Below are 14,671 nucleotides of genomic sequence, written 5' to 3' on the forward strand. Positions count from 1 at the left end.
AAACATTAAATAAATATATTTCACACAGTTTTTTTTGTTTATTTGTACTCAAGGCTAATCGAAAGTTGGAGGCCATGCACTATACAGTAGCTGATTATGAACAGACTATTCAGAAATTCCGTGATCTAACTGAGCAGTTACGTGAAGCCAATCAAGACCTCAGGACTCAGTTGCAGAAAGAATCTGATCGGGTTGCCATGGCAACCCCTGCTGAAAGTTTTGACTTCAAAGTTAAATTTGCTGAAACTAAAGCATTTGCAAGGGTAAGTACATTTTATTAATTATATATTGTTTTGCTTAAGTAAAACTTTTGTTTCAGTATCTGTGGTTTATAATAATACCTATAGGTGACATATTGAATTTAAAATATCCTTTCCATTTCCACAAACTCACTAAATTATAGTATTCCAAAAATAAGATTTCATTTATGATATCCAATTTTTCATGTTTCTATACTCTAACTTATCATGTTACTGTGTTTGCTCTCTATGATACACTTCTCTGTTGTTGTAGTTTTAAATGCTGAAAGTCATCAAAACAATGAAAACAAATAAATCAAATAGTCATTTTGTACTTTTTATGTATTTTTACAGAAAGCATGTGAATTTAAAATCCTACTTTTGCTTGTGGCTGATTTGAAATTAGTAATATAATAACTAAGACTAACATGAAAAGTCACTGCTATTTATTGTGATTTTGTATCATTAAATACTTATAAGAACTGTGTGAAAGTAAAGAAAAATCTGCTATATCTAGTGCTGATAAGGCTCTTTGGGCCAGCCAGGTATAACAACAGGCATAGTAGCAGTTGAGACATTATTTATATCAGCAAGTTTATTGACAGTGATTATATAAATTAGATTAAGTTGGTGGAGTGTAATTTTTCATCAGTTTTATTTATTTTGCAGCATGTCAGAAATATGTTTATTTAATACGGTATTACTAATTAGTATTTGCTCTAAGTTACTCATTATTCAATAGAACTGATGAGCCACCTAGATAACTTTTGATTACATCTACTGGATTCCTTCCATAATAGTAAGACTTTCATGCTGCATATAAAATAGTATTTTGGATTTGAATAGCTTTTTTCTACAGTTATGTCCAGCCCAACTTATAAGTTCTGGAGTTGAATTGAAGATCTCCTAAGTAGAGGCACGTGGCAGACAAGAGTTAAATTATAAATGCTATTTTTACTTCTATCATAAAATCTGTAATAATACCAAATGTGATTTAGGAAAAAAAAAGATTTTGCTGTCTATTAAATTTTTATCAGAAATATTTTGCCCTCACATAATTCTTTATTTTTTTCAATAGATTTCTTTCCCTGTTATCCACAACAGTCTGTTTCCTTTAAATATTTAATATTAGTTTATTTATGTAGTTGGTTGCATCCTCTGATTTTACTTGAAATGATGAGGATTCAAGGTTTTTGTTTATTCATTTGTGTATCCAAGAATCTCATAAAAAAAAAAAAAAAAAAAACTTAAAGTTTAATTGGTTTTATTTGTATAGTGAATTTTCTATAGAGAACAGTAGGTCATTATTTGCTGTAAGGTTTCCATCCCTCCAGGGATCTGTGTTAGAAAAATTCTTAACTTCTTATAAAATTACTTCTGCTGTTTTTCTAACCAGACTATTGAGATGGAACTCCGAAAGTTGGAAGTTCAGCAAGCAACACAGCATCTTGCATACCTGTACGCTTTTATGCCTGATGACTTCTTCAGTCGTGGAGGTCAGTCACAATGAATATTGATATGTCTACGTTTACAGTACTTATTTTGTATATTTAATACTTTAATCAAGTTATTATAGTGTTTATATATGTGATATTTGAACCAAGAAAATTGTCATGGCTGATCTGATCTGATAGTTTCTTAAATAAATTATTTTTCTTACTCTTTTGGTGATAAACTTGATACCTTGTAATGCTGAAATTCATGTACTGATTACTTTGGTAAACTTGGTTCAGATACCCCATTATAACTTTTTGCTAAAGAAACAGACAGACAAGCAGTATGTTTTGTATTTCAATTATTAGAATTATTCAAATTCTTTAGTCAGATAATATTCACATAATGGTGCTAAAACTAATAAACTTGTTTGGTCAAATGCTAATTTCATTAACAGTAATAAAACTATAGAACTTATTTGATCAGGTACTATATACTTAACTTTGGGCTAGATATCAAGTACAAGACTTAAAAACACGGGTTTAATAGGTGGGTCGAGGTGATCGTGACTTGATTTAAACCTTTACCAGTGACTTAGTTACTGATGACTTTTTTATTTTACAAAGAACTATGCTTTAAAATATCATTCTAAGAAACTGACATCAATCAACAGTCTTTAACATTTGTCATTTGTTTTTTATTATCTATGTGAGGTTAAATCACTTCCTGTAGATAGGCTATACAAAGTTTAACATGGTATCAGTCAACAGTCTCTAACAAGATTAAACCACTTCCTGAGTATTTATTATACAAAATTTGATAGTTCATTACAGTTACAACTATTTACTATAGTCCATCAAAATGATACAGATCACAGAGGGGTTCTGGAGCTTTGGTCCCTCCTGTAATATTAATAACATGAAAAACCCTTTTACCATCTTAGTTTTTGTTAAAGATCACAAATATCTTGTACACAAAGATTGACATTATAATTGTTTTTCACTAAAATGTTGTTTTTCTGTTGTACTTACTTGCATTCAGACAATTAGCTAATTTACGTGTTGGCTATAAACTCAAACAAATCCAATGAAGGTGGACATGGCACCTGTCAGGAGTTAACATATTACATGTTTTAACTGCATTCATTCAAAGAACTTTGAAATGTAAGAGTCAATATATTATATAAGCAACTTATTGTCTAAACATACATTTACTCAACTACCATTGTATTATTGAAGATAGATGCAGAGAACCAAACTAGTTTTTTTAAAGATTTATTTTGAAGTATAGGACTTAAAACTTAGCTAAAATAGAACTTCAAATCATAACATATATATTTTAATGTTAATTTCTTTCATTTACATTGATAGAAAGGTGTTTTAATTACATTTTGAATGCAACACACTGACTTGTGCACAAAGCCATTTAAAGGGTTTAGAAAAGATTAACTGCTCTCAGACTACATTGTAAATAGGTTAAAATAAATTCCATTAGCTGCTTGGATAAGAACAACAACACTTGTCCATGACAAAAAGAAGTAACCATAGTAAGATTAATGTAGAAAAAAGTGCTTTTTCTATTGGTTATCAACATGTCCATCAAATAAGGATGTGTGATAGAGACAAATTCCTTCAAAGTTGTGATAAGATAGTAGTCTCTGAAGTGAGTTTCTCAGATGTATTAAATTGTAGTAAATAAAGAAGATAAAGGGTTCAATGTTTGTACTTTTCCCTGCCTGTTACTTAGTTTGCATTTCAAATTAATTGGACACTGAAGTGCATACAAAAGAAAGAAAATATAAAAGTACTAAAGATACATCACATGACACAGAGAAGTGAAGGTTGAGATTTTTTTCATATTTCTTTTTTAAAGTAAAAACTTGTATAAGAAATTTGAATTACGTTTTATTGTCAAGTTTATTAACATATTGATAATAAACTTTTGAACGTAACTTTGACCCTGCTGTATGGAAAGGTTTAAAGATGTATTATAAGTTATTTAAACAACTAACTATTGTTTAATTTTTTATAATATAATTGTATTGTAAATGGTAGACTTGTAATCTGAAAATTTGATTTTTAAAATTTACACAGGAGATCATGATGGTGTGCTAAGTCTTCTCCTGATTCCAAGAATTATAGCAAAAGCTGAAATTCTGGCCACACAAGTAAGAGAGAAGGTAAGAGGTACCAATAACTGTTTCATTGTACAGAAAAGATACTTACCCAAGTACTCTTGAGGTTGAAATCACAAAACATTGGTTCTAAAAGTTGCAGAAAATCCTGCCCGACAAATAAAAGGTGTGTGACGTCATACACCAGAAATGGTATTAATAATTTGGTTGTCAAAATACTTGCAGTGGAAGATTAGACATCATATACATAGAGTACTTATCAAATTCTGTGGATTTGTGTTACCTTAAGACAGTCTTAAGATATAGTTTTTAGAATTAGACTTCTGTATTTTTTTATAATTAATGAGGTACTTATGTTAGTTTTTGTTTGTAAACTGCCATGTTCAACCAGAAGAAATTAACTTTATTGGGTCAAAGGTCAGAGGGGGGGTTACAACTACTCCCCAGATCCACCAGTGCTTTAATTCACAGAAGTTTCATAAGTTATCATAGAAAATGACTGATTTAAAAAATATATAAACTTTTTAATTAATTTACTGCACAGATTTTTTGTTCAATAACCTTTTCATCATGCCAGCTAATATGTAGGTTCTGTGGAGCTAGAACGAGAAGACGGTTCTTGACCAAATAAACGTGTGCACTTTGTTTTATGAAAGTTAAATGAAAAGCAGTGTTTATAGTGAGAGAGTGTTGATCATTAAATTTCTATTGAATGAGAAATTGTGTTCTCAAAAAGACACCCAGTAAATTAAAATAATTTTTAGTTGTATTACTTATAGCTTTTCATCTGTCATATTTATTATTGATTGTCTTTTTAATACCCCAACCTCCTAGTGGCACAGCTGAACTTCTGTGAATTTATAACATTATAAACTGAAAACAAAACAAGAAACTACAAATGTTTTAGGCTTTCCTACATACTAAGTGAATTATTGACCTTCCATTAAATTTCATTTCAGTTCCCATCACCAGAAGAAATAACGAAAAGTGTTGTTCTCAAAACTCACCAGGTGGAACAACACAGTTTTGCAAGTCGTTTGTTACATTTGCTTTTTAAATTACGGCAGCTACTCAACCAATACAAGAGGTATGAACCAATGATTCATATATGGAAAACACACACTGTTCATGTATAAGGTATGGAAACATAATTGATAAATTACACCAATTTTTATCAGTTGATATAAAAGGTAACATTAATTATAATTGTAGTTTTTCTCATGGTTAGTAATAACTATTATTCTGGTACATATTAAACAATGAGGCAAGAGTTTAGTTTACATTGTTCATAGTTGTGTCACACAAAAGATTTTTCTCCATCAGGTATGAGGTTATCCAGTAATAACAGTTCTTGTTATGGTAGTTGTATGCACTATACATTAGTGCATGTTTTATAGGTGCTTTTGTTTAAGAGCACAATGTCGTTAAAGGTAAATTAAACATGCTTTATAAATTAGGGAAACTAATAAAACAGTACAGATGGTATACAAGTATGCTATGTAAGCATGATTGTAAATATTCATCATAAAAGATTTGTATAAATTAAAACATTTTTGAAAGTTATAGTTTTATATCATAGAATGTTGATCATAGCAAAGAATTTAATGCAATGGAAGCCTACTATTATAACTATACTACATATTTTGTAGTCTGTAGTTGCACCTTCCCTTTCAGGAATTTATCAGCCCCTTTGTACTAGAATGTGAAGTGTTGGAACGTGTATATTGCACAGTATCATTAGTAATAAAATATTTTTAAAAAATACTTATTCATACAATCAACAAGGTTAGGAAAAACCTATTCAGGTAATAAGGAAACAAGTGACTAGTCTTAATGTTGTTTTTATCTCAAATTTATTTTGTTTGTTATCACATCTTAGTAACTTGATACTGTTTTATTTGGCACAAAATAAAAGATTTGTTTTGGATTCTTCTTTGTTATCCTCATGGATTTAAGTCTCTTTTTGTACACATTTATTTAAACACTAATTAATTTGAATCCCTGTAGTTAACAAACATTATTTTTATTAGTTTTACTTCTACACGTTTTTGTGTAGAAGCTAAATTATTCCTTTACTTGATTTAAAAGTGATGTAAAATATTCCTTCTTGTAAAATTTTGCATTGATGCTAACTTGAAGTTATCCCAAGCATTCTGTTTTCTATTTAAGATTTGTTTGATACAAGTATGTCAAAAAATGTTGCTTGCTTAAAGAAGTATTTAAGAACAATTTTGAAAGCTTAAAGTAAATAAATTCATGAAGTGCAGTTAACTCTGAAATGTAGTTTTATTCCCAGGTTCTGTCTTTCAAAACTTGCTTTCTTACTTTAGTCCTAAGAAACATCTGTAAATCTGAATTTTACCTCTTTTGTGATACATGTAGGTTACCTTATACAATGACTTTTATTCATTCTTCTTAGTGCTCTGAACAATTGCTCGGTCGACCTCTATATGAAAATTGCTACCCTCTACCCTGAAATGGCTCAACAGGAGAAAGCTATTGACTTTTATGTGGAGTTACTGTGGAAAGATCAAGTAACTATTATGTATTTTAAAAAATTTTCAGAAATATTCACATCTTTGAGAGAAGTATTAACATTTTAACACTTGAACTGTGTTGTATCTGTATAGAAATGTGTTATTTGTGTTTTGTGAAATGTATGTGATGTCTAAAATTATGTTTGCATTTTTCTCGTTTATTATTTGGTTCCAAAAACTCAAAAGGGGGGGGGGGTCAACATACAATAGTTTAGCCTATTCTATTACACTTGGAAGGTTTCAGTTTAAGTATGTTAGATTTTGATTTCCACTAAACAGTTGTAATGGTGACTTATTTTGGCATTGTGTCATTTTGTAACAGTTTTTTTTTATTCTTTCTTACTTTAAAGAGTATCCTTAGCATATACCTTCAAGTAGTTATGCTATAAAATTTAAACTTTCTATTGCATGCATTCAGCTTGATTGTTTTGAATTGCATTTCAGCTCGATGAAAACATCCCTTTGGAAACCTTAAAGAAGGCAGTCAGCTACTTTCAGGTACATTTTTTTATCACTAATGGTGTTAGCATTATATACCTATGTATGATTTATGGTTTAAGTGACGTCTAGGGCAACTAAATTGGTACAGTATTTTTCCCTGAGTTTTGATAAGCTAAAATGTAATCTTAAATTTTGTGTGATAAAGTTAGAAGTAAAATGTCCAAAACGAACAGGTAAGGAATCTAAACCAATAAAGAATAAAACAATTCATTGTAGTAAATGCAGATTATATTTGTAGGTAGTTTAAAAGGAGGGTTACATTTTCACTTTTTGTTTCCCCTCAGTGAACTCTGCAGATAGCCTGATGTGGCTTTGCTATAAGAAAACACATTTTCACTTATTTTTGGCTTTGTATTCTTAGAATGCATTAGCAATAGTAATGTTTTGCTTGCTTACATAGCTCCATTTTCACAAACACTTACTGTCTGAGCTCTGTTTCTAAACAAGGATTAATATTTTGTTTATAATCTGAACTTTATAATGTCATAAAGGTCGGCTTTCACTATTTCTCTGAGTTTGTATTTAAGTATATGTATTCAAGAAGTAGTTCACATTATATATTTTGTTTAAACTTTTCAGAGTCTTTACAGTGTCCACTTGGCTTCAGAAAAAGTGGACTGCACAGCACTGATGGCAGACTCCATGCAACTTATGGGTGCAGCAAGTGATGCTATTCATACCGATGTTTCAGCAATATGTTCCCTTCTTCAGGTCAGCTACTTTTAGAAAATAAGACAACACTTTGTGGCTTCAAGGAAATCAGAAATGCAAGACATTCAGTATATATTTGGAATCCTCAAGTGGGAACAATTTAACTAATGTTTTTTTCACTGTGGTTAAATTGTTTCCTGAAGGTGAAAACTTTGTTACATTTTTTCCAAAAAATATATAAAGTATTAAAAAAGTTAATAAATTAATAGATGCTAATTTTACTGCTTATGTTTAAGATACTGAACAGTTTACCTAGTGTTGATGAAAGCACTAAAATCAGCTAATAAATGCACTGTTGTAAACCTTTAATTGATCTGTAGTTTATGTATATATGCAAGAGTTTCAGTTTTTAAACCTTCTATACAATAATGTGTGAAAATAGCAATTTTTTCTTGTGTGTTCCAAGTTAGTCTAAAAATTTCTTTGTGCCTTAGACAAACCAGAGAGAGAGTGATGTCGGAGTTTTACTAAAAGAAGTGAGAACATCCACAGATGATATCAAGCAGTTCATCAAAAAGGTCAGCTTGAAATTCTTTCTTTCTTTCTAGTTTAAGTAGACAGCATGTTTGATTGTAACAGTACAAATTATCATAAAATTTTAGTTTTTAGGAAACTGTTCATTTGGAACAATCACAAAAGAAGTAACCAGCAATCTAAGCAACTTCAGTGGTTAATTGGGAAGAGTTGAAAAATGTTTCTTTCATTTTCTCCTGAGGCTTGTTAGTGACGACAAATATATTCAGTTTTAAAGCTTTGTTTTCACGTGAATGACATCCTGAATAATGAGCATCAGTCAGTGTTCAGTGTGGATTACTTTAAGAGTATGATGAACGATACACTCTTATTATTATTCCATGTGTTTTAATTTATAATTATAAAAAAGTGAAAAATTAACAATATTTTCTCTGAAACTTTATAGAAGGGTTACTGTGAAAGTTGCACCTAAAAAAAATACCAAGGGCTTTGTAATAACCTTTATTGATAGGAACAATGTAAAATATTACAGTAAGATTAGTATAAATAATGTAATAAGTTTTTCAAGAGCTTGCAGTTAATGTGTATTCATGTATGATATTTACATTTCTGTTTTTGTCTACAAACTTTAGTGAGACTTATTTGATACGTAACTTCTTTGTACCCTGGATGCATTGAATTGAAACAGTTTTTTGTATTGTTTGATTTATTACTTTTCAGACAAATTACTGGAAGAAATAGTTTTAATCTTCAGAATTTTCTACAGGTTATGAAGTTATATCTTATTTCTATATGCGATATGAAATGAATTCACAACTTTAAGAATTGGAAAATTTTCATTATGATATATATATTTTTTATAATAATTTAAAATGTTTATTTTTTTACAAGTTCAAATTACTAACGTTTATTATGTCTGTCTACATCATTTTAAGCGTTTCCTCTAAAGTTTTCAATCTTTGACCTGAAACATTACTTGTAGTTTTTTGTGTATTTTTAGATTCACTGGTTGCTTTTTTTTTATTTACAATATAACAAAATATTTTAAGTAAGTCAAATTTTCTTATTTTGTTAATCAGAAGATTTGATTTAGCATATGCAGTAAAATTTATATGCATTTTATATTTATTTGTATATATTGTTTTTACATTTCATTTCTAATTAAACCTAATGTAAAAATGGCTTAACACGACTGTTGATTAGGGTTAAGTATGAAATGATTTAGCTAAGCCTACTTCAGATAGTTCTGTAAAACATCTTTTCCTATCATATACAATATTATAATTCAAATGAATTAGAAAAAGATAAAGATGTTTCCAAACTTTAAACAATCTGGACTGTAATTGTTGTGAATGTTGCTCTTAATCTCTTATTATAGTGTCATAAAGCTAAGCCTTTAACATTTTGCTCTAATCTCCATAAAATTCCACTGAATTGGAAATCATATTGATTCTGCAATTAGAAAAGGACAAAGAAATGTTCAAAATACTATTCTATGACTTTTCAAATACAACAAGGTTTTAACAGTGATTGTTTAAAACTGATAAAATTATACGTTTTATTGAAGATACAAGTTCAAGCTGGTGTTATTTTATTAAAAAGCAATGTGACATTCTTCCTAGTGGCCAAAAAATGGTGTATTATGTTGAAAAATTCAGAAAATTCACAGATGCTGGTGTTTTTATTGGAGCATACTGAAATCAACTCATCAACAATTTGCAGTTTATTTAATTTTTAACTATAAAATTAGATCAGTTTCAACTATGAACTTGTATTTGTTTGTGTGTGATTGTGTAAGAATGACTACAAGTTTTTTGTTTTTATTCATTGATACAGTTTTGCTCTTAAAGCAGGATTGTGTTAAAGTGTGAATATGCTGCAGAATGTTAATGAAGTGTATTTGTTTCTTTAAATAAATTATTTGTAGTTCTGAAATGGCTTGACTACCTTTTGTAAACATTTATATACATACTTGATTTTATATTTAAAGTTTGACCACAATAGTTACACAAGTACATGTTATCTAGGTTAAACGAAGGCTTCCCCAAGAGAAAGGCCTCATAGAGTTACGGTTTCCTGAAGAGGTAGGCAAACGTATAATGTTTATATTTATGATTACCCCATACATTTATATCAGTCTCATTTCTCTCCACTTTAAGATTGAAATATTCAGTTAAGTGTGTTAAATTGGCACAGAAAGTTATATCAGAATTTACATGTTTACTTATACATACATTTTCAAGTATATTATGTGATAATTCTGAGTAGACTAATATGGTTTATAAGGTCACAAGTAGCTTATTAGGATTTTGATTACATAAAAAATAGTCTCTTTGTGTTTTCAAGGACCAACTTTTGAGAAGCTCTTCTATTTTGTGCTTTTATTATTATTATTATTTTATTATTATTATTATTATTATTATTATTATCTGTCCTATACACTTCAGAGCCACTTTTAATTCTGTAACAGTTGTTTTTTTTACTGGAAACAATTGAACTGTATTTTTTCTTATTTAAAAAAAAGTATTCCATTGATAAAGTACAATATTTCAAATAGTAATTAACATTAACTCATAAATAAAATCCTAAACTGGATATTAGACTATAGGAAGAAAATAGATTTACTGTAACTGGTCAAATGTGTAGGAGTATTTGGGAATGATGAGGTCTGTGTAAAGCCAGGGTTAAAAGAGTTTTGTTTTATTTATGGATTGTTTCTTCTTTTTTGTCACTGAAATTACACATTTTAGTGAAGAGAAATAAGAAAGGTCATCAGTAATGTGATCTGAGTCATAATTCTAGGTCCAAGAAGATCTGATAGATAGTGGAACCCACCTTTCTCGAGTAATTCATGCTGTTTACCTGCTACGTTTAGCTGCCATCCAACAAGTTGTTGTCTCTGGCGAAGCTGGCCACATTGAAGCTCAAAAATTGAAAGAACTTGCCCATGAAGCTACAGATCGTGCTTACGGAAAGGAAGATAGTGGGCCTGACTGTTTAAAGTAATTCAAATGTTTTACGGAATTATTAATTTTATTTTGTAGTTGTACACTTCATGATCTGACACTGGTCAGTTTATTGATTACAACATGTTTCTCATAACAGACACAGTTAAGAAAGTAAACTGGGCAGTGTGAAAGTAAATATGAAATCCAGTCTGCCATTTGGTTAATATATATCACTGAATTATACTGATTTCAGAGAATTCCACCCCAAGTGATGGAAAATCAAAAAACAAGGCTTAGCAACATGTAACATGAACTTCGGTATATGTGTATATTGATTTTAGGTGTAATTTACTCACCATAAAACATATATAAATACAAGTTCAATGTGGTCAGCAAAATATAGTTAGATGCTGTACAAAGTGCAGAATTGTTGTAACTTTGCATTTACCCTACTTTTCAGGTATAATATGAGGTTCTATGTGTGCCAGGGTGACATCACATTTGACCAACATATAATGTCCTGTTTAGTTATTCATTTTCTTGTTCAACTTTAATAGGAATTTTTTTTCTGTTTTTCTCACAAACTTTCATTATAGGCTGTGCAAATGTTGGAACATATACAATTATTGAACTCATCATAAACCATAGAGTTACAGATGAGGACTATATTCCCTCATTCACTTTTTAAACAAGTTTGTTTCTTTAAATCCATGTAGCTTCATTTATGTTTTTAAACAAATTGCTATAAACAATGTATGTACCAAAATTTCTTGGGGGTCCCTAACATTTTTGGTTATAGACCCACTAGTAACATAACAGGTACACACAGAAAACAGGAATACTTCTGGAACGTTACAATCTTTTATTACTAAAGTCGCTAACAGACAGCAAAATAAAAACATTGAGAGATTTTGAAATGTGAGAACTTTCAATTCAAACATCAATAGAATGAAAGCAATGCCCTTGTGAACAGGTTCATAGAACTTAACATTGTTTGTTCATGCCCTTGACTTTTAAAAGAAGTGTTAATATATAGTAAGTTGGTTATGTCACTTTCTGTTGTTTTAGACTTGTGTAAACAGCCATTCTAAAAGCTGGTTCTGTCAGCGTAGTTGTGTAAATTTTGACTTTGTTCATGTATTTTAGAAACTAAATGTTTACGTGTTTAGATATGTTTTGTTTTACTCAGGCATCAAAATTAAATTTTTTAAATGTCCCTACCACCACAACTTTCTATGTTGTAGTCGAGACACTTTGAAATGTAGTGTACTCTAAAGAACGTGTGCAAATGTAAATAGAATTTTATAAGTGATCAGCGAGATTTTAGTAATAAGTTAATGTATTAAAAATATTTGAGTCAAAAAGATGTCAGTTGGTAAATGTTAACAATTGTTTTTTATACAAGGATTTTTTACAGTAGTTATTATGAAAGTTTGAGGCTAATTATGTGTTCTTATCAACTTTATCAAAATATGTATTGTACACTCTATAGGATTGCCAAGCATATGTTGATAGTGTCAACATTTGACCTTTCCTTGTTTTTATAGAATAACTGTAGACTCTGTGTGTGTGCTTTAGTGTTATGCCTGATCTTTCTGACCTGTTATCTGAGTACAGAAAATAGTTTCTTTAATGACAGGGCTTACTGTGTTGACCTTATACACAGACTGTTTTATCTCCCTAGGAATTCCATGAATGTTGTCGTTGCGGCAATGAACGAGATTAGCACTGCTATGCAGGAAGGTGAATTTGACCACAACATCAGCCAGGATCAGAAGGTTTAATTCTCAGTTGTTTTCATTAGTTGGAATAATCATTCAAAATAAATTGTTTCACAAATATTCTTCAGTTTCTTTAGTAAAGAAAGTGAACATATGATTTAATGTCTACAAATTCTTTAAGTTGTGAATTTATTTTTTTTCTAAAGTTTTAAAGTTGTTGAAATTTTAATGAAAGTCAAATTATAAAAAAAAGGTTCTTTTACTCAGCAAGATTTTTTTTTTAATATTACTAATCAAATGTGTTCAGAATGGAGTTTTAAAGAATCAAAAAACTATGATCATGTTGTTTGCTTCCTTTTCAAGTTTTATGTATTTTTGGTAATTTGTCCAATGGGCAATTTCTATTCGAATTACAGTCTTTATGTTTTAATATTGTTATTATTGCCTGTGTATTCATTGCCACATAAATGATTTTAATAATGAAAATGAATTTAAAAATCAGTGCTTTCCATAGTTAGACATTTTTGAAATAAGAAGGTAAAAAAAACTTTTGATAGATAGTTTTACAACCAGAACTAAAAAACGCTGGCCATAGAATATAATGTAGCTTATTTTGTTACCATCCAAATATTCAGCAGTAATAAAACAAACTTAGAGGTATGCATTTAATCATATTCATGTAATGACAAGATAAGTGGAGTTTTGTCTATATAGTTTCACTGTCCAGTTTCTTATGGAAAGTTATCTTTATTTTGTCAGTCCTTTCCATTTTGGCTCTTTATTTAAATTCCACTTCCATAGTTCTTCCTATTCTTCTAAAGCCCCATACATTATTGTTTAGGAAGTGAGGTTGAATATCCTCTTCAGCTGTAGCTGTATAACTCTACTTATTCTATACTGCCGTCTGATTTCATGACACAGTACTAATCAAGGAAGTGAGGTTGTATATCCTCTTCAGCTGTAGCTGTATAACTCTACTTATTCTATACTGCCTTCTGATTTCATGACTCTTCCTATGATGTTGGACTACTCATATCATGCTGTCCTCTGACTTCTTGTATTGTACTGTCCATTCCTCACTTTGTCCATGAATTAAAAGTAACACTTTAGTGTTCATGCCAGTGAAGTTTGTACATTATACTCAACTACTGAGTCGTCAACAACTATACTGATTATTCACTGGTCAGTTAGCTGTTGCAACCATTGAGTCACTGACAACTCTGATTCTTCACTGGTCAGTCTGCTCATTTCTCAAATGTTTTCTCCAGTGGCAGTTGAAATGTGCTGCCATTTGGTTGAATACAAAGCTGATAACATTCTGTATAACATTATGGTTGTAATTTAGTGCAAAATTTCTGTGTGATTTTATTTTTAACCTCTTGTTGGACTCATACAGATAGCCAGTGAGAACTTGTGATAGGTTTATTAAATTTGGTATAGTAGCTTATTTATTTTCAGGATTAAAGAAATATATAAAAGATTTTTAACTTAATCTAATATATTGTGTGCTTATATAACAGGTCATCCCTTAAGTAATGTCTGATTTTAGGTGCAAAAAAGAGAGAGGATTTCAAATGTCTTTTAATATTATTTAATCAATAGTGTATGTTTCATTATTACGAGGGCTTTTCAAAAAATACGCGGACTGACGTCATAAAACAAAATGTACTTTATTTAGAAGTTACAGGTCTGGGACCCCTTCAAAGTACTCTCCTCCCCAACGCACACACTTATCCCAACGGTGTTTCCAATTGTTGAAACAGTTCTGGTACGCTTCTTTTGTAATGTCCTCCAGCTCCTTCGTCACATTTGCCTTAATCTTGGGAATCGTCTCAAATCTTCTTCTTTTGAATTTGGGGAACAAGAACAAATCGCAAGGAGCAAGGTCAGGTGAGTAAGGTGGTGGGGAAGAACAGTGATCGAGTGTTTGGCCAAAAACTCACGAGTTCTGAGGCACAAATTTCGCAGCAAC

General features: G+C 30.2%; 1 protein-coding gene across 5 annotated transcripts in view; it reads left to right on the forward strand.

The window, feature by feature from the left end:
- The window catches only part of LOC143257418 (dynactin subunit 1-like), a 53,950-nt gene that overhangs the window by 25,221 nt on the left and 14,058 nt on the right, over positions 1 to 14,671 (forward strand). For all 5 annotated transcript variants that reach the window (XM_076516063.1, XM_076516061.1, XM_076516062.1 and 2 more), the window contains 11 exons: positions 54 to 263; positions 1,636 to 1,735; positions 3,767 to 3,852; positions 4,767 to 4,894; positions 6,227 to 6,341; positions 6,789 to 6,842; positions 7,425 to 7,556; positions 7,991 to 8,074; positions 10,058 to 10,114; positions 10,833 to 11,032; positions 12,663 to 12,756. In XM_076516063.1, the coding sequence (XP_076372178.1) occupies positions 54 to 263; positions 1,636 to 1,735; positions 3,767 to 3,852; positions 4,767 to 4,894; positions 6,227 to 6,341; positions 6,789 to 6,842; positions 7,425 to 7,556; positions 7,991 to 8,074; positions 10,058 to 10,114; positions 10,833 to 11,032; positions 12,663 to 12,756 (1,260 nt within the window). The remainder of the gene's footprint in view (positions 1 to 53; positions 264 to 1,635; positions 1,736 to 3,766; positions 3,853 to 4,766; positions 4,895 to 6,226; positions 6,342 to 6,788; positions 6,843 to 7,424; positions 7,557 to 7,990; positions 8,075 to 10,057; positions 10,115 to 10,832; positions 11,033 to 12,662; positions 12,757 to 14,671) is intronic.

The sequence above is a fragment of the Tachypleus tridentatus genome, chromosome 7 (assembly GCF_004210375.1).
Source record: "Tachypleus tridentatus isolate NWPU-2018 chromosome 7, ASM421037v1, whole genome shotgun sequence".
In the NCBI taxonomy this organism is placed as follows: domain Eukaryota; kingdom Metazoa; phylum Arthropoda; class Merostomata; order Xiphosura; family Limulidae; genus Tachypleus; species Tachypleus tridentatus.